At 37.4% G+C, this 20,377-nt stretch overlaps 1 protein-coding gene across 1 annotated transcript in view; it reads right to left on the bottom strand.

Moving 5' to 3' along the window:
* Positions 1–2,622: 2,622 nt before the first annotated feature.
* Positions 2,623–20,377, bottom strand: part of SEMA5A (semaphorin 5A) — a 412,149-nt gene continuing 394,394 nt past the window's right edge. Inside the window, exons 19-22 of the mRNA XM_058831651.1 lie at positions 13,523–13,678; positions 11,410–11,457; positions 8,958–9,169; positions 2,623–7,574 (exon numbers count right to left, since the gene is read on the bottom strand). Coding sequence (XP_058687634.1) covers positions 7,455–7,574; positions 8,958–9,169; positions 11,410–11,457; positions 13,523–13,678 — 536 coding nt within the window. The 3' untranslated portion in view covers positions 2,623–7,454. The remainder of the gene's footprint in view (positions 7,575–8,957; positions 9,170–11,409; positions 11,458–13,522; positions 13,679–20,377) is intronic.

The raw sequence follows: 20,377 nt of genomic DNA, 5'->3' as shown, positions 1-20,377 counted from the left end.
GTAGAACCCTATAAAAGTGTGCTAAAGATAGAAATAAACTGGCATTCACAATTACTTCTGTGAAGATTGGTGAACAGCTCGGGGGTCTTTCAATAATTAAGGTTAAATAGAAAAGCTAGGACTGTAAATGTGTAAATTAGAAAGTTTCTTAGGTCACTAGGTGAAAAAGTTAAAGTCTGGAGTTTAAGCAGTTTAGAGAACAGAAGACAAGATGGAGGATTTAGGGTGTTGTCTCTTGTCCTTCTTTCTTCTTCATCTTCTTCTTCTAGAGGCTTTTGGGTAGTAGTAGGTGATTGGATAGAAGATGCCACAGTGCAGCACACAGTTGTTGGGTCATTGGGTCACTAAGAAAAATAATTTACTTGGCATCTGTTAATTGGGTAAATGGACATATAAAAGACTTTGAAGAAGATATTTGTTAGCCATTTTGCGCCTTTCTATCTTAGTGCACATAGCTCCTTGTACCTTGTATACATGTAATGCTGATAAGAGAAGAATAAACAACCAAGTCCGAACAAGAGAAAACTGACTCTCATAAATTTCAGTTCAAGGGGAGAAAGAACTTAGCCATGAGAGTCATATAGAGACAACAAAGGTGAACTTACTTTTCAGTGGTGCAAAATGCTGTCAGTTCTCAGAACTGGGCAGTATTGACTTGATCTCAAGCACAGAAAAAAACCTCCTGGCAGCTTCTCCCAGAGAAATCACTTCTGTGGTTGTTTCCCACTTCTTTCCCTAAATGCCAGACTACCACATTAGTGGATTAGGAAATACAGTTGCTGAATCTTGGAATATATTAGAGAATCACACAGAAACGCAGAATACGCTGAGGTAGAAGGGATTCATAAGGATTATCAAAGTCCAAATGGTAGCCCTGTGCAGGACACCCAGGAGTCCATGTCCCTGAGAGTGTAGACCAAAAGCTTCTTCAACTCTGTCAGTCTTGGTGCTGTGATCACTTCCCTGGGGAACATACTCCAGTGCTCAACCTCTGGGTGAAAAACTTTTTCCTGCTATCCAGCCTACACCTCTCCTGGCACAGCTTCGGACCATTTCTTGGATCCTGTCAATGGTTACCACAGAGAAGAGATCAGTGTCTGCTCCTCCTCTTCCCCTCATGTGGAAATTGTAATTGCAATAAGGTCTCCCCTCAGCCTCCTCTTCTCTAGGCTGAACAAACAAAGTGCCCTGAGCTACCCTGTATTCAGCTTCCCCTCAAGGCCCTTCACCATCTGTGTTGCCCTCCTTTGGACACTCTAGTACTTTAACATATTTCTTATATTTTGGTGAAAAAAACTACCTTTTTTATTATTAATTACCTTCCATTATTTTTTCAAATCCAAATCTACTGTTGGTTGAGGTTTGTGGATGAGTACTTGGGAAAAAAATAACAAAACCCAAATGCAAATAACACCTTCTGCATTCTCAGTCTCTAGGATTCGATTATGAGAATGCAAAAAGTTACACTGAATATTTTTATGAAAATTACCATCTCTGCTCAGATGATCATTTCAGTTGAGGAACTGCTATAGTACCTTCAGTTTAAAACCAATAGCAAGAAAAAATATCACCAAAACTGACAGCAAGACAGACAGATTTGCTAGCACTATAGCAGTTTTCACACAGCCCTGGAAGTCAGTTTTACAGTAAAAATTTTTAGCAGACCTCACTACTGGCATAAAATCTCTCCTTCAAAATGATAAATACTCAGCAAGGTAGAAGCTGTGATCATTTTCCCACAAGCAGAAAAAGCAAGGGGAAAAGTAAGTGAGAAAGTATCTAACTTGGATCCAAAAAGCCAACAGGAAACAGAAGGTTTATCACTTCCAAGTACACATTTCAGTGTGCTTTAACTTCCGTCATGAATTAATGTAAGAGCATCCCATCTCTATGGTGCATTTTTTTTTTCCTTTAGTGAATGGGGGAAATAGAAGGGGTACACACTCTAACTGGCTGTGGGTGTTCATCCTGTGAGACTAGCCTGGAGCTAGTTCAAAACACACAAATTCAGCACCAGCTTTACAGACCTGCTCTTCTTGCCTTATCCTTTCTGCCAACAAGAAGGATGTTTAGTATTGTCAAAATGCCACCTGTATGGTGGTGGTCCCTGCTTGTGAGAGCATTTCCACCCCCTCTGGTTAACCTGGTGCTGACAGTGTCACCAGTTAATTTCTCACCCCATTCTGACTAACAATTGCAACTTTGCACAAATAATTGCTGCAATCAGGCTGCTTTTTCTTGAGTTACTAGTTGGCTTGATTATCCAGGAGCTTAAAGTCTGGACAGCCTCACAGCCTTGGCTATTCCCAAACAGCCTCTTCATTCCTTTGACACTATTGACAAGTTTGCCAAGCCTCCAGTCACATTCTTCTATGTTTTTGTTTTCACTTCTGCCTACCCTTTCTTCTGCTGGAACTGAAATTTTTGCCAAACCTCCCAGGTTTGCTTATTTCCCTCTTTATACCTTCCCAGTTAGAGAATGTCATTGCATGGCAACACAATGCAAAGTATTAATTTAGTGACACAGAACAGTCTAGCTAAAGGCTATTTCAGCCACACATAGGTTCATTTTTGTGGAGAAGAGTAGACAGAAAAAAGGGAAAATGTCCACAGATCCCACAATTCTTCTTTATTTGGAAGAACAGCTTTTAAATTAAGTCAAGCAGTGTCTTGTTTTATCATTCACTTATTTAGCAAAGAAAGGAATGAATTAAAATACCCCACACAACGAACACGTAATTATTCCCTGATATCAATATGCAGATTCACTTTTGAACAATTTTTAATGAATCTGGTTTTTCACTATTGAAGTCATCTTGTACTGCGCATGGATTTGTGCAGAAGCAATACATTTTTGGCTCAATTCTGTAAACACGTTAAAATAAGTAACTTGCTACATCTATACCATTGAGCTTGGTGTGGTTACTTATGTGATGACTAAAATTATACTCAAGAGCCTAGCTTATGCCATGGAAATGACACTGAAAATTAGAAGTATATCTCTCTAGGCTCACTGCAGTGTTGGTGGAGAGACACAAGCCCACATCAAGATGTAACTCAGTCTAAGTATGTTTTCCTAGATGAGACACAGACAATGCTGGTCGCAGCTACAATTAAAATTGGCCAGATGCCTCAAGCAGAGCAAGATAAGCTTGGACCAAACTGTTTACAGAACTGATCTCATACAGCAAGGCCATGACGCATTCAATCAACACTAGGAATGTGCTCATGTTGTGCTGATTTTATTACAACTGGTCCTACATTTAAAGAAGTGAATATATTCATACTATAATTATGAGGAAAAAAATACTGAGCATTTAATCCTGTTAACATTTTACTTATATCTGGGACCTCTTACATTCTTTTCTGGTTTGAACAGCCATATGGCCTGATGCTCTGAGAAATTTTTTCATTAACGTAAGTGTTTCAGTAGCTCTTGATTTGTATGCTGGTGTGGTATTTTCCCAGACTCTGGTGTGGATCTCTGGTAGAGCTAACTAAATGCACAGTATCCTATATCCATGTGAGACTTTAATCAGTACTGCTTAATAGGCTGGAAATCAAAGCCATTTAAGACCCATTATTTTTTCCACCCTCTTATAAAATTCCCAATCCTAGTAAAAAATTTCTTGATTAGTTTTAGCCAAACCACACTGCTTCAACATCAGATGACTGCAAATGGCTGGAAAGGCTTCTACATAGAGTAACCTAAAAAGGCCATAAAGATCATCAGACTCAAATCAACATCCAAGATATATCTGCAAACACAGGAGTCCATTTTCTAAGCAACTGAGGTACATATGATTCAGAAATAAAAAATAAGCACAAAAAGTTCTTAGGCATAATGGAGTTGGCCAATGAGTGCATATACCGTGCAGGACACGACTGTCAGTCTTGCTTCCTCCTCCCTCCATGCAGCTTCCTCCTCCCTCCATGCAACAGGGCTACATGGAAACAGCTCTACTAATTTTCATTTATCTGCCAAATTGTTTGCATTCAAAATAGAGAAGCATTTTTAAATTTATGCAATCAGTGTAAACATGGTTAGCAATATTAACTAATGGCATCAGAGGTAATATAATTATTTATCCAAAATAGATCACTTTATCCAAAAGAAAGAATGAAGGTTATTTAAGTATGGCATTTGATGAGCAAGGGACTTGATCTTCCCTTTCAAACAGTATAATAATGCTTTTATAACCAAATCCTACCTTGAGAAAATTTAAGAACTCTACAGGCCTAAACAGGGTTTGCAGAAAATGTCCACTTGTTATATTTTTGACAGAAAGAAGAACAAGAACTTTCAAGAAGAAATAGACATAGTTTAATAGGGGACTTGGCAGTGCCAAGTTAATTGTTGGACTCAGACATCTTCCACACTAAACAATTCTATGAAATCTGCCTTTTCAGTTTTGTAGCCTATTGTAGAAAAAATGCTAAACAAAGTTGAAAATTAATAGAGACAGCACTTTGCCTTGCTCCATGAACTAGGAAAAGCTGTACTAAACTATCTGGGCAGCTATATAGAATTCAGAAGGTGAAAATACTTACAACATGTGTAAATAATGTTATACACCCCAGTGCATCTGGGGTCCTTTAAAATTACCTAAGACACAAATATCTAAAGGCTTTAAAACCTGTTGTCTCACAACCTAGCATGACAAGGAGATCTTGCCATCAAATTTTCCCCATTTAAGTGCTGTGACATTTCCATGTTTACCCTGCTGCTTCAGGTAGAGTTTTAAATATATTTCTACCTGTGATATAGAACAATTAATTTAGGAAGCTAAATGACAAAGAAAAATAATTAAAAGAAACACTTTCCTGACATGCTGGCATGGGAGCTGCTCAAAGACCTGTAACACCTGAAACAATCCTTTAAGGAGAGGGAAGTGTGAGCAGACTGAACATCTGCTAAATGGATTTCTACCTATGATCATGCAGACTTAACCAAGGGCATTATTACCACATATGTAAGATGTATCTAAAATATGTATTTATGCATGAAAAGAATTAAAAATAGATCACTATAAAGATAGGTGCACCTCAAGCCACTGAAGAGTTAGGAAAAAAAGATCATTTCAGTAATTGTAATTGAAAGGTGTAAAATAAAAATACATAGTTCAAATATTTTAAAGATATTGGTCTCAAAACAATTAGTCTAACTATAAAATGCAGAAGTTGGACTAATGTGCTCTTAGCACAGGGGCAGAAAGGAACAATGATGCTCATATGTGTGTATGTATGTGTGCTGCTTTTTCTTGGCAGTAGCAACAATATAGGTTTTATCTTATTTAAATAAAAAATTTATCTTCTGCCATGAACACAGTAATTCAAATACCATCCTGGTTATGATTTGGAAAGCTTTTCTCCCCTCTATTTCTAGCAAAGAAAATTTTATCCAGAGCAATCAGCTAATTTATTCCTGGAAAACCAAATCTAATGTGAAGTGAAAAATCACAAATTATAGAGTCCCAGCATTATTATACTTTCTGGAGAAGAGATGGTGTGAAGGTGAGGGGCTTTCATTTGACTGAGTTAGTAATAGTGAGGACTGTTCATCTGGAAAAAAAATGTGTGGCTGATCTTAATTACTTTAATAGATAGCAAATGTGTCTCCATCTTACTGCATAGCATTTTAAAGACCACTTTGAATTTATTTTTCTGTAGAACAGATTGGAAGCATAGTGCTACATTCAGATCTATCCCCATTCAAAAATGTAGCTCACTGCCATGAGTAGATACAGTATTTACCATTGCTATGGAAGTGTTTGTTGGTACTTTCTGATTTTTTTATACATAGTTGTGAATCATTATAATCTGTACATATTTTTCTCATTTTGTCTCTCATAACAAAACCTAATTAACAAGGGCTCTAAACAGAATGTACATTTGATGTATCACTTATATCAAATGATACATAGAAATGTATAATTTCTACTCTGCTTCTCTTGCTCATCTCCCTAGTACTCTAGTGGAATTGTCTTTGCTTTTAGCAAGAAAATGAAAGCCCAGTTCTTTAATCTTTAATATTCACTTATAATTTCTTCTCACAAGCTTCTGAGAATAGCAAATGCTTCCTTTCTACTATATACTCTGTAAAATCTCACTCAAATCCCTGCAATTTTCTTTTTAGTTATACATACAGAATTTCAGATACAAAAATAAAAATGTCATGAATGTGGGTGAAAATGGACAGGACAAAGAAAAATGGTATAAGACTTTGTGTTTCCTCATCTACCACTACAAAAGGAAATAAAACTGATAACTTAAAACTCAAATAGTATTTTAAATATTTACATCAATGAAGTCCAACAAGATCATCACTTGAAACACCATAAGAATGTTCCTCTAGGGGTTGACTGATGCAGGTCAGACATGGCAGCAAGACAAGACAGCCCTTTGAAAATGCATCTATATTCTCTGAGCCAGCTTTGTTTGTCAGACCTGTGCATATAAAGTAGAAGCTGGAAAGAAAAAAGCAGATCTATGATTATGCCTACACACCCCCGAGAGCTAGAAATGGCACACAATCCATGGTGCAGTTGTACTGTTCTCTTGCCAGACTGGTGGCAAGTGCCACAGCCATCAGAGACAAGTCTGTCCCATGGGCATGCACTAGGTAGAAGTGCCACTACAAACCCACATGCTGCAGCAAGGCTAGGTTATTAAAGACACAGAGAAAAACCTCCCAGTGTGCTCCTCCCATCTGCCCTCCTCCCTTGGCCTCCCTGTTGGACGTGCCCTTCTACACCCTTGCAAAAATTAAACTGAGCAAGATGAAAGCATTATGTGACTGGGCTGTTCTTGCAAACTGGAAACCACTAACCCTGGAGGTGTCTGGGTTAATTACAAGATTGTATCCCTCAGTACAGCCTTAGTACCTCTGCACTCTGGTCAGCTGAACTGCAGTCGGGGTGATTCACAGCCCAGGAATATCACAGATCCCAGAATTGCTGCAGAGGATCACTAAACCATGACATTTCTTCTTGTCATCCCCAGCACCTTGTGAGCTCTTTTTGACAGGGTGAGCTTCAGGAAAGGGCTGACAGCAAGACTCCCTTTTTAAACCCCAAGGAAATAAAAGACAATGTCTAAAAAGAAAATTAGATTTGTACTTTTTTAAACTCCAGAATTACTTAGTTACTTGTTAGATAAATATGAGTGGAAATTTATAAAACTGAGCAAAGCAATGCAATCCTCATGAGTGGTCCAGCAACAGTGAGGGGCTACAGCTGCCCCTGACACTGAAGGCCAACCTTGTATTATGGAAAGAAAACATCATGTCAAAAACAGGTGGTTTGGGCTTTTGGTAGCAGTGGGACATTGATGGCTTGGATCACGCTTGAAATGTCTCTGAACTTAATCTCTGAAGTCTCAATCACATGAGCACTTGAATAGCATAGGCCTTAGAGACTGGGGAATTACAGGAGGCAAGAAAATACACAAGCCCATTAGAACTCGTCATAATTATTGAAATCTGTAAAATAGGTATTAGAATAAGTCTTTGCAGTAAGATGTGGATTGAAGTATTTGTTTCTCTCCTCTAGAATCAGGTTGTTTTTGTTAAATGCCTGGGAAGGAAAAGAAAAAAAAAAAAGAAATCAGACAATATAAAGAACATAGGGAAGGTAACCACTAAGTGCTCTTTCACCAAGGCAGGTTTTGTGGCAAATATCTGTGTAGAGTAAGCCAATCAAAAATGCATTGAGAAATACCTGTACATTTACAGAAACTTGCATCTGCAAGAAGTATCTTCCTGTGTAATAACATTCCTACAGAATGCAATTCTACTTTAAAAAGCCGGGGATTTCCCCCCCCAATATTACAAAACTAATTTTATAATTCTAGGAATATTTTTAATCATATATATGCAGTTCTTCCTATTAGAATTAGAGACTTACTATATTTTTAGTGAATAAGTATTATTTTCTCTTTACCGTCTTAATTCCCTGATCTTCAAGTGGCAGAAATGTCTGAAGGCCTTAAGAGAATAAATCCTGTTTTTTAAAAAAATAATATTGGTATTCAAAATATGAATTTTTAAAGGATTATTTTTTGTTGTTGTTATTTCTGTAGCTATGTAGAGAGATGATGTGGCATTCTAAAAAGCTACAAATTAGGTTCATATTCCACTGCTGACTAGAAGATCCAGAGTTTTCTTGCTGTTTTTAATGATTTGCATTAAAATTTCTTGAATTAGAAAGAAAAATGCAGAAATTAAGAACTGGATTATCCAGGTAGGATTTAAGAAAAATCCTCATTTGCAAAAAAGCTTTGCAGCTGCATGAATAAACTTTGTAATCTGAAGATACTGGACTAGGTATTTTCAGAATGCACATCCTTTCTTAATTCAGTGGATCTGAAAAGCAGCGTTATTTTAAAATGTCACAAAAAGGAAACAGCAATTTGGAAAAAATGATGAAATAGTATGGATATCATTAGAGATTCTCAGTTTATCTGTACAGCTTTTTCACAGAGTAGTTTGGCTATAAACACTAACTAAGAATCTGACCCAGAATATATTCACCAGATACATCTCCCATATAGAGACGTAGTGCAGGGAGATGAACAGTGCCCTTGACATTGGATCATAGAGCCAAAGGACTTTCTTGAGTATATGCCATGGTGAATGGCCCGATTTACTTCTTGAACAAGCCTTGAGGGAACACAAGTAGGAAAAAAATCCCACAAAACAACTTGAATGATTTTCTTTTTTTCCAGGAAAACCTGCTGTATAAATTACACACAAATGCAATACCCAACTTTCGCCTAACAGAGGTTGACAAGTGAAAGGATCTGCAATTACAACATCACAAGTGAAATCAATCTACTTTTGTCATTAACAATCAGCATAAATTGAGCTCAAATGCTACTGTGGAAAAGTAGCAAGGAGAATTCTTTTGATACGGGAGAAATGTCTAGGTGTATAGAATAGCTCCCAGCCTTCTGCTCACCTTGATGGCTTCTACAGAGTCGTATTTGTCCAGTTTGTTAATGTGGTTGGTGATGCTGGTGTTGAGTGGAGCTGGTGACACTGGGTGGATGACAGTCGCATCGTGGGACTGCTGCTGGTATCGCTGGCAGTACGTGTAAACAAGCAGGGTGAGAAGGCAACCAAGAATTGAGCTACTTAATCCCACTGTGATCATGTGGAACATGTTGAACTCTACAGAGCAGAGAGAAGAAGGCAACCTTAATTTAAAGGCAGTAGCAGTAAAAGCTTCAGCTTGGGGAAAATGTAGACAAGTGTTTGATAAGGGAATTTTCACGTGTTTCCCTGAAACATCTCAATTGCAATGGTTTATCCCTACAGTAGTAAATTCATTTTACCTCTCTGAAGGGACCATTATAAGAATCTTAGATACACATACATCCCTGTTAAGTAGAGATCACTGAAAGATGCTTAAACAAGTTCAAAACACAAAAGAAATATGAATTTCATTCTGTATGTTTGAATAGTTCATCAGGTTTTTTTTTCAGACGGTATAATACAGACTTGTTATATATAAATTATGTATATAGTGTACATAAATAGTTTTTTTGTTTCAGTGAACTACAGTACCACCTCCTCTGATGCTATTACCGTTCTTTCTCTTACACATAGTGACTTGTGGCAGAACTGACAAAATCCTGGTATCTTTTAAGCCCATTCCATAAATGTATTCCATATCCCTTTTATTAGAAGCATCGGCAAATGTTTTCCCATCCCTGCTTTAATTCTTGATGATTACCATTCTTTTTGTATCTTGGGCAGTTTGTTCTCTTCTCCAGCTCTTGGAATTTTTTCTTTATTTAAGGGGGAGTGAGGAAGAAATGGCAGCATTATAGAGGGAAATGGGAAGTGGCAAGAAATGGACTCCTTGAATCTCAATACACCTTTAAGCATGGCAGCCAGAGAGTGCAAAATCAACAACTCAGAGCCCAGCACCCTTCTATCAGCTCTGCTCTTCAAAGGTACAATGGCATCAGACCATGGGAAACCCTCTCTACCTACACAAGGATTAAAACTGAGAGGAAGCCCATTGCTCATTAAACTGTAGGAGGGAACCTGAAGCACAATCATTCCCTGATGTTACTGAACAGAGATACCAGATCAAATATGGCACCAGTAGGATTAGCTCAAAATAGACAAGTTGCACTGCTTTCCATTGTTATTTTGAAATGGAGCTGTGCTTTTTGAGTTACTTTAGGGAAGAAGTATCACTGAGAAACTCATGTTGGAAATTTAATCTTAGCATGATTGAAAATTTGTTTGTTGTTGCTTAAATGTACAAATAAAGGATTTTAAACTGATATACTGGTGCTAGCCTTAAAAACATCTCTTAAACCTGTTTCACTGTAGTACAGAAAAACAGGCCAGTACATATGTCTCATTTTTTGTAAAACCTAAGGCAGGACCTTTACATGCCTACTGAGTACTTAGAAACACAAACTAATATTAAGGTGATTCAGCTGACTGTATCAATATACCAATCTATCACTAAAATATCCTTCTACACCTTTATGAGGGTTTCCCAATGCTGTAGAACTTGGCAAAATGCTTTCAGAGTATCACTGTTAGTTAGCAAAAAAATCAAATTACATTATCTTGGCTCCCATAACAAGTTACTATTTACACAAGTACTCTTGCATAACCTCTGTATTTTCACTGTCCTTTATTAGGTTAAAATTGCAGCTTATCTGTGCATGGAAGAATACTAGAACTGGCCAGAGCTATTACCATGATGACACAGACTAAGCGTGATAGCTCAGCACATTAAAAAAAAAAAGTTAATTTTCCTTCTTCTTATTGTTATGTGGTTTTAAAAGTTTTCCCTTTCAAGATCATCACAACTCTCCAGAATGGAACATTTTATTTACTTTTTAGTTTTATCTCTGGCAATAAAGTTGAAAATGAGTCCCAGATAGAGTCTGGGCTATTAAATTGGTTAGCAGGCTGTTTTTCTGCTGTTTATTTTGAGACTAAAAGAGGTTTGTGGACTTATTATCCTGAAAATGGTGGAGTAACAAATTTCCAAATTTTGACCTTCTGATAACTAGATTATTATAGGTATTTCTTTTTGAGTACAAGGGTGACTGCCACACTGACAAAGAAGAAAATACAGACATCCAATAATACATGTTCTTCTCTAAAAGGTCACCAAACAGTTGGATATTTAATGAGAAATCCTGTATCCTTGTAGTAACTACATTTTTCTGTACAAGTTACTACTTTTTTCTGTACAAGTGATGTACAGAAATAATGAGAATGCAGCATTTAGAAGGTAGAATAATACTAAGGTATTATTAAATATATGTTGTTTGTATAATATATTTTATATTTATATTATAAAAGGTGAAATAAAAGAAAAAAATGGGGAATCAATATTTCAGCATTTAATAGTCATCTCAAGCTGAAAAGCTTACCGCCACATCGTTTCTTTTCTATGCTGCTGGATTGTGCCACAGGTATTTCTAGAAAAATAAATAAACCACTTAGGCCAAGAAAAAAAAATATTGCAGAGAACTTCTAGTTAGATTAACACAGTAAGGATTTAAAAATTCATTCTACTACATCCACTTCAAATTCAAGGTAAACAATATTTTTACTATGTGGTAGAATTAATAGAAAGGACCCATGATATCTTCAGGTTCCTTAGTTTCCCAAGAAAAGGCAGCAATTTATTTTTAATTCTTGCCTCAAAACATCTCTGGAATGAAATGGATGAAATGCACATAGAAACATTGTTTGTGGAGTTTAGGCTTGTGGAGAAAGACTTGATTTACTGAAGTAAAATTAACTACAGTTTAATTACCCTGCGTTCAAATGTGCTCGTTACTTCTGAAGTCACATCTAGCACTAATGTGAAAAGTGGTAACTTATACATCTGAAAAAAAGATGACCGCCAATTTCATAGGTCTCAGTTGTAAACTAATAAAACGCAATTCTATCCTGTATCCTTACAATTTTAACTTTGAAAAAACAGAAAAAAATCTGTTGGCAGTCAAGCTTTTCCACTCCTTACTTCCAGACCATGATTTCTATTAAGGGAAGTTCTGCCTTACAAATCAGTCTCTTGAACCTCTCTGAAAGGGTCAAGGATCACCTGTATACAATTGGTGTAGCTGACACAGTATACCTGGATTTCAAAAAAGCTGAATTTTGAGTTCTTTGATAATGCCTTTCCAAGCAACAAATGAAGTGAGGAAAAAGATACAGACATGGGCTAGTATTATGTGCCCTATTCTTACAACAGAGGAAGGCTGCCACTTCTGCAGGCATTAGTCTTTTCAGCCAAGAGCTGAAAGGAGGAAACCCCTGAGTTAGAGGACCTGGATGAGTAAAAGCGAGCCAAGTGAACCAAAGAAAGCAAGCTAGATTTCCTAAGGTGGGTGTAATGGGCATGACCCTATCTGCTGTGTTACTGGTAATATAAGGAGGAGTAGCAAACAGACCAGAAGGGCAAGAGACATGGTGGCTTGTTTGAGATTCTGAAAATGCCTACCTTCTAAAACATGATGTAGGGCTTATGTTGGATTAAGCTGCAGATTCACAGAATGTGAATATTAATAGAACTTCAAAAGCCTTAGATAAGGGAAACTACAATGTGGGAATTTTTGCTCTCATACTAACATTTTTCATGTTAGTTTTAGAGGAAAATACTATTTGGGAGTTAAAGCATTATGCACCTTCCATAAAAACAGAGTTTAACTTTGCCAATGTCTTTATTATGTTGTACTATAGTTTACTGCATAGTCACACAAAGAAAAGGTTGCCGCACTGAATAAAAACAGCTGCATTTCAAATGCTACATTAAAACATAAATTTTTCTGTCTGTGAAAAGAGCCCTAGCTTTTTTTTAATGTACATAGGGAGAAAGTCGACTGTTAACAGAAGTGTATTGTGAGCCACCCATACTGTTGTGCGGATTTAAATGACTCCTGTGATTTAAAAACAAAAGTACAATCCTGAGTTTCAACGAATACTATAGTCTAATACATAACATGACTGTCCATGACATACTTAGCAGTCATGGGAGATAAGGACTAGAGGCAAAGCTAATAGTATTTACCTTTCTGAGCAGTTATTAATGTAAGGCGACCTCTGAAATTATTTCCAGATTAACAACCACAGCACCCATTTTGTACATGCAAACCAGAAAAACTACACCTTAGTTTCTTTAATAATCCAAGTCTCAAAAACACTTAAAATAAAAAACAAACTATTTTTGCTTGCTGTGTGTACTCATCCCCAGCTACCAAGAATGGGAGAGACCTGCAGAATACTGTGACAGTGACTAACCAAAGTGTCAGGCAGTGTCAGCAGGGACAGCTCCACAGCACTGGGTGCCATGGGACAGATTTTTATGTAGACACCAGATCTAACAATACTGTCTCTATACAGTAGACCAACATCCTTGTGCTCACTAAAGGCAAGTTCTTCTTCAGCTCATGGATCTGCACAGCGCAGTCTGGAACAGTGCTATGCCTTGATCCTGAATCCTGAAAACTAATCCTTCAAGAAGCTAGCTGATCTCACCTGGTATAAAGTTGGAGTCCACAGCACAGGCTCGGCTCTCTGTGGCGTTCCCTGTGCACTGGCTGCCCACAGGAAACAAAATGATGCACTGTCGAGCACGGGTCTGGAAGCCAGACAAGTCACAGTCAGACCACTCGGACCACTCAGACCAGCTGTCTGCAACAGGCAGAGAGGGACACACATGTAGACACTGTGATTAAGGAGTTCAAGTGCACTGCGTGACAAAGAAACAGCTTGTTTTTCTGAGTTAGGACAGAAAGCCTCCTCCCCCAGCTATCACCATCTAGTAGAGGGCAGCTCCTTCATTCCAATAAAACAAAGACAGTTTGACTTTGGCAGAAGTCTGAAATGTTGATGAGATGGTAAATTTGCTGCAGACATCTCATGGTTTTGGCTTCTGCCATAGCCTTTGTGTGTGGAAGTGAGAAGCCAGAGGATTCTGTGAGAGTGACTGCAAGAGCAATAGCTCTATCCTCCGTCTGTCATTAGGGTAGACAAGGACACTGCATTTTTTGTGTACCTGTGTTGTGGTTTTAAACTACTAACAAAAATTACTTATTTTTTTGTTGTGAGATATGGATTAAAATAAGAGCAAAACAGGCTTAAAACTTAAAAGGAATAAAGACAGTTTATTAACAGACTATTAGAATAAGAATACTAAAATAAACTTTCAGAAAACCCTTTTACTTCTTACTATTATTATTTTGATTATTTTTTTGTACACATAACAACATAGAGACAAAAAAATAGTTTTACAATCTTGGTGGTCAAAAACAGTCTCAATTTTTAGAGTCTTTTCATCAGTCCTTGTAGAGAAACAGAAGTCTCTTCCTGCCAATCCATGGAGTTTTTAGAGTCCACTCCTCCCATCTCACACTATTCTGAGGTGTGCAATGGGTCAAATTGAATCTAGGAATGTTATTTTTAAGGATAAGTGATTCAAAGGTAAAAATCTTCTTCAGTTGTTTTTGTGAGCCTTCCTGGAAAACAGCCATCTCTTTGGCTCCTTTAAGGCTTTAAAATCTTCACTTCACTCGCAAGTTCCAGCAACTCACAGCATTATAACTACCCTTCTTTTCTTTAAAGTCTACACTTTGAATACTCTATTCCTCCCATACTCTAGCCATGAATTAAAGGAGTCTTTAAACTACTGTCCATCTCCATAGCTGTAACAGAAAGACTTTTCAGCAACAAGCATCTTCTTTTTTTTCTCTTTCTTATTTAAACTTAACTCTTTTCTTCACTGTTTTTGGTAGTTTTATGATGTCTTACATGTTAATTGTCTCTCTTTCTCTGTCTGTTCTAAGAAAAAGGAGTAATCTGTTGTTTATCTAGGTAGTAAAGGAATTAAAAGAAGAAAGCTACAAAAGTTCATAGTGTCCGGTTTCAGTCTAGCAGCAGACCTTGAAAACTAAACTAAACTGCTAAACTCTGCTTTTCTCTCCTTCCCCCGCTTTTCTCTCCTTCCCCACCGCCTCCCTGCGGCCCTGTCCCGGGCCTGGGGGGGGGAAGCCAAAACAGAGCTTGTTACCTCTCCAGAGCCGGAAACAAAAGAGAACGAGAGAGCTCTGAGTGTACTTCTAAAGGGGGTGTTTACAAGTTGAATTCACTTTTTAATGGTCAGATCTGCTGTAAATTCTTGGAAATGACTGATAATTGGTCAGGAAGAAAAACTCCCATCAGTCACCAGTAGCTTCAACTTCCCCTTTTTTTACTCGGTCTTAAAGGTGAAGCTACCCCATGACAACCTGACAAGTAGCAATGAGAACTATAAGAGTATATATTCCAGTCTGAAACAGGATGTATATTTCACTGCAAAAATAGAAGCATCTTGAAGATTTCTGAAGTTTTCTTGGCTGTAGATTCTCATTTTCTCTTCCCCATTCAGTCTGTCACCTATTTATTTTCTAGATTTCTTCTTCTCCTCATGTAGCTTTGGTTAAGATACTTTTATTTCATGCCTGTGTGATCTCAGATACTTTTCTTAAATGAAATTAATTGATCTCATTCCCATGAGGTGGTGTGAGTTTACTGCATTCAGCACTCTTACAACTCCAGGCCAAGTCTTGCCTTCATAGGAGTCTTCTGAGTTTGGAAAATATAGGAAAGACAGAGCTCAGGTGAACTTCCTTTCTTCTGTAAGTTTTCCCACAGAAGCAGGTTTTTATGGTTTTGAAAAGGAATAAATAGTTTCCTACTATTTCAAACCAAACTTGTTTCTACTTCAACATTTTAAGTGATTTTATGCCAATACTAAGCAAATTTACAAATTTAGTTTTGCCTCAAGTGAAAAACTGTGTATTTTCCAATTTTGATTCAAGTTAGATTGAAGAACATTAAAATTTGTGAATTAGTGAAGCTTTTCTACATTGTTAATCAGGGGAAAAGTCAAGGAAGTTTTACACTCTTTGGGGCCCCTTCCAATACCTTGTATAATTCCAAAATACAAGGTTCATATTTACTCATTCTTTCCCTTTGTTCATATGGGAATGAAGTTAAAACTCTCAGTCACCTAACATTTAACAGACTTCAGCAGGAATATTTGAGACTGCAGTCTTGAAAAATGATAAACAATAGATACTGTTTATTAAATAGATTTACCTAGCAGGTCAGGTAAGAACTAGGATATTGATATTTAATGAACAATGAATAACTGTCTGGATGAAGCCTTCTTTGAAGAACAAGACAAATACCTTGATACAATCACCTTGTAACATCTTGTTATTGTGAGTAGCAGAAATAATCAGCTCTCTCCTTTGGCTTTTCTGTTTCCTAGGAAAGGTCCTGAGAGAGGCTCATTTGCAGAGTGGGTACTAGGAGCACAGAGACAGATGCCAAAATGTAGTTCAATCCTAATTCAGAAGGGTAACTGAGAAGAACTGAGGTGGGAGTCAAGCAAATGGCCAAACTTCTTCCTGCTTACTTAGCAAATCCATGAGCTGCTGTTATCACCTCCAGTGTCAGCTGCTGGATCCAAGTAAAATAAGTACATGGATCTTAACCCTAAATATTTAGTAACAATAAAGCCCTGCTCATTCAAGCTTAAAAAGGATTGTTGCCCATTACAAATCTTGGCCCAGTTGTCACTGGTGGCAGACAGCATGTTTAAACCACAGCCAAGATTCTTGTCTGGTCCTGGTATAATTGGGATATGCAGCAGGTTGTTGGGAAGGTAGAATTAGAAAGAAATTATAAATATGACTCTGTAGCCAGAAAGGCTAAGGAAGAAACACAAATGATAGCACGGTTTGAATAATTCAAAGAAACCGGGCTGGTATGCCAGAACACATTCTTTCCTGCAATAAAACCAAGCTGAGACCCCTCTCCCCAGCCTTATAAGGAAAGGTCTGAAGAACCCTGAGATAACTAAAAATATGCAAAAATAGCGATTTCTATAGGTTGCACACAAATGTTACTGTATTAGTATACTTAGAAAGATTGGTTGGTAAAGGAATAGAATATTCATATGTATAGGTTATATAAGTAATTGTAAAAGAGAGTTCGCTCTCTCTTGGTAACTCTTAACTCTTTGTTCTCTTGGTCTCTCTTAACTCTTAGTCACTCTTGGTCTCAGCTCTGAACTCTTAACTCTTGGTTCACTCGTAACTCTTAGCTCTCTTAGTCTCTCTTAACTCTTAACTCTTCTTCACTCTTCACTCTTAACTCTTGGTCTTTCTTAGCTCTCTCTTTTTCCCGGCTCTCTCACTTCTGTTCTGTTCTGTTACTCTATTTCTTAGCAATCTTAAGTCTTGAACTCATGTATTCGTATCTTACCCTATTTTGTATTGCTCTCTCTGAGCCCGCTTTGAGCTCTATCTGCTGGCTCATAGCAGGCTCCCTCTCTCTCTCTATCCCACGCCCTGAAATAAACATCTAACACCTAACTCACTTATAGAGGTCTTTGCCGTGTCTCACACCGTCCCCAGAAAGGGTCTCCTACAGCAGGTGCCAAAATACTTGTGGGCATTCTAAATGCATCTTGTAGACTGGTGCACTCTGAAGCCCTACCTTGTCCAACATGCTTTTGACCTGCCAGATCCTTTGTTGAGGACACTACATCCCATGATAAAATACAAACTTCAGAGTACACAGGGATCATGCTAAGTCATATATGGGTGACTGGGTAAGGTTACTGTTTCATCCTGCTCTTTAGGGGACCCATAAAGAAACTACATGAGTCCTGCAGTGCACCCAGACACTACAGGACAGGTAGTCTGTGTGTCTGGTGCCAAGCTGATCCGCCTCATCTGGCAACAGAATCACAGACGAGGAGAGGGGGCACATCATTGCAAGCATGAAACTGAGGATCACCCCTGCAATGGTGAGTCCTCACACCAAACCTGTGGTTTGAAGAGGTTGTTGGGAGCTTAGAAAGTTGCAGAGAAGTAAGGCACCCAAGACTAATGTGTGATGTATGATGATGTATGATGATGTATGCCTTCAAACTGTGAAATGTGCCATCACTGGGAAGGTGATCCCATAACTTCTGCATGCTCTTCTACTGACTCAGTTCTCTTGCCTCAATCCTTTGATTTCTGTATCTTCAAAGTATCTGAGGCTCTCTTGCACCTCAGGCAGGCTCATCTCAACTTGCTCCTCAGTTCTGTGCACAAGTCATGAGAATGTAAAAGAAAGGGTGGACTGAAGAAGTGTTTAACCTGGAACTGCTTTTTGCCTCTAACATGGCAAGGCTTAATCACAACATATCTTCTTTGTACAGAATCTTGGCTGGCCTTTGAAGCCAGGTTAAGATAAAGAAGTTCCTAAGAGATCTCTTGTTGAAGGCAGCACTGCAGGAAGATCAGATTAATAAATGTAATGTTTAAATTTCTTTCATGCAGCATTACACTACCATTTCTAAATGCTCATCTGCTTTGTCCATTATTTGTACGTGTAAGTTACCAATCCAAGGACAGAATGTATTTTAACCTCTTACAGAAGCAGTAAATACTTAGGTATGAAACATTGTTTTATGCAACATATTGCAGACACCACTGCAACTGGTTACACTTACTGATAATCAGCCACTACTGATCAATACTGCAGTGCTCCCTTTCATGTTGCTGTGATTGCATTTGGGTAAATGAAAATAAAAAATACAAACTAAATGACAGAGCTTTTAAAATGCAAGATGAGAAAAATCAATGTGTTCTGCAGATACAAGCCTGTTAATTTCTTTTAATGGAATATTTGAATATTTTCAGTTGGATTTGCCATTAAATCTTTATATCCTCAATAAATTCTTAGTATCAGGATTCCAGAAAGTTTAGTTTTCTGCTAGTTTTGTTAGGGGAAAAAGAAAAGGAGTATTTCAAATGCCAAAAAAATCTTTGCTATTTTCACAACTTAAGAAATGTTATAAATTATTTCTATTTTTTGCATATTCATTTCTGTCCTGGTTGGTTGTTCTTAGATTCCAAGTGTCATTACTATGATCTTATACTGAGCATGTCACTTAAGCAGTGAATGTCAGCAATGGTGCTTCCAGATCTGCACAAGGACCAACCACTCTTCACCTGTTCTTTACCACAAGAAAATGGCTCTGCAAGCATTTGGGTCAGTCAAAACCTGTTCTATGGAACACTGTGGTTATTTTTGACCCACACACATGTAAAACAAAAGCAGTAAAAAACAATTTTGAAATCTACATTGTAAACATGAGGCAAGGGCCATTCTCATTGCTAGTGGATGATGTGCTGTTTCAAAAACCTATGGCAAATTTTCAGTGAGATTGAAATATCAATAAAATATTGCACAATGTGAAAAATATGTTTTAAGCCTCTAAAGTGTTACTGTTTTATAAGGTTTTCCAATTTCTTGAACCAAGATGAATCAAACCAACCTTCACCTCCGTTCTGCATCTGCTCCAAAATTTGGGTCACAGGCAGGTCAAAATAAGATGAAGACATTATTTATGAATCTTTGCAAACTGCCATTTATAGGAAAATGGTGGTAGAATATAAGTGCACAACAAGAGAAATAGCTACAACACCAGTACAATGAACACCCCAGCTCTGAACCTTCAAAGACGCCTTAAAAGGATTTCAAGGCAGCTATGCAACTTCTGCATAGGAATGTATACAATTTGTCTCAAAAAATCAAATAATCAACTGATTTCTATGCTTGGCTTTTTTTTTTTTTTTTTTTAACCCAATCTGCTTTAATTTTGACAAAGTAGGTACTTTTATTCTGCTGGAAGATATGTAGTGCCTAGAAAAGGAAAGAATCATAACAAGTAATATGATCCATTCAAACTCATGGGACATGCACTGCCTCATCATATGAGCAAAAAACTTTTGCTGTGAAGTCCAGGAGCTCTAAGTGAAGCAAGTAATACAGTGTGGCATCAGAGCTGCTTCTTTCCTTTTGCTGTTGCCTGTAATCCACTAATTACCAATAAATGAAAGTTTATGCGGTTTTAATCTCAATTTCTCACTTAAAATACATTTAAAAAATATTAGTTTTCTTTAATATGAGTCAAAAGGCAGAACCAAAGTTACAGAAATAGACATGATCCATAATACCATACAACTAGAAGGAGACATTTCATCTACTAAGCATTCCACGGTCTTTCATTCAGGTTTTTGTTCCTTGACTTCTAAAGTTGAAGAAGGAATTTTACAAGGACCATGGAAGTTTTCTTTGTGTTTTATATGAAAACAGGGCAAATATTATCTACCTGGAGAACCTAGTAATAACATGTGTTGAATATTTTCCTCAGCAATTTTCTTGCTGTGAATGTTTGGTGTTGTAACAAAAGCACTTCTTTGTGATATTTTTATTAAAGGTCTCATAAAGAATTTGCATGGTCCACTTAAAATTTTACACAATTTTACTTAATCCAGATTCAGATAT

This window comes from Poecile atricapillus, chromosome 2, assembly GCF_030490865.1.
Source record: "Poecile atricapillus isolate bPoeAtr1 chromosome 2, bPoeAtr1.hap1, whole genome shotgun sequence".
Classification (NCBI taxonomy): domain Eukaryota; kingdom Metazoa; phylum Chordata; class Aves; order Passeriformes; family Paridae; genus Poecile; species Poecile atricapillus.
Note: the sequence above shows the minus strand (reverse complement) of the source record. Positions and strands in the feature narration are given on the sequence as shown.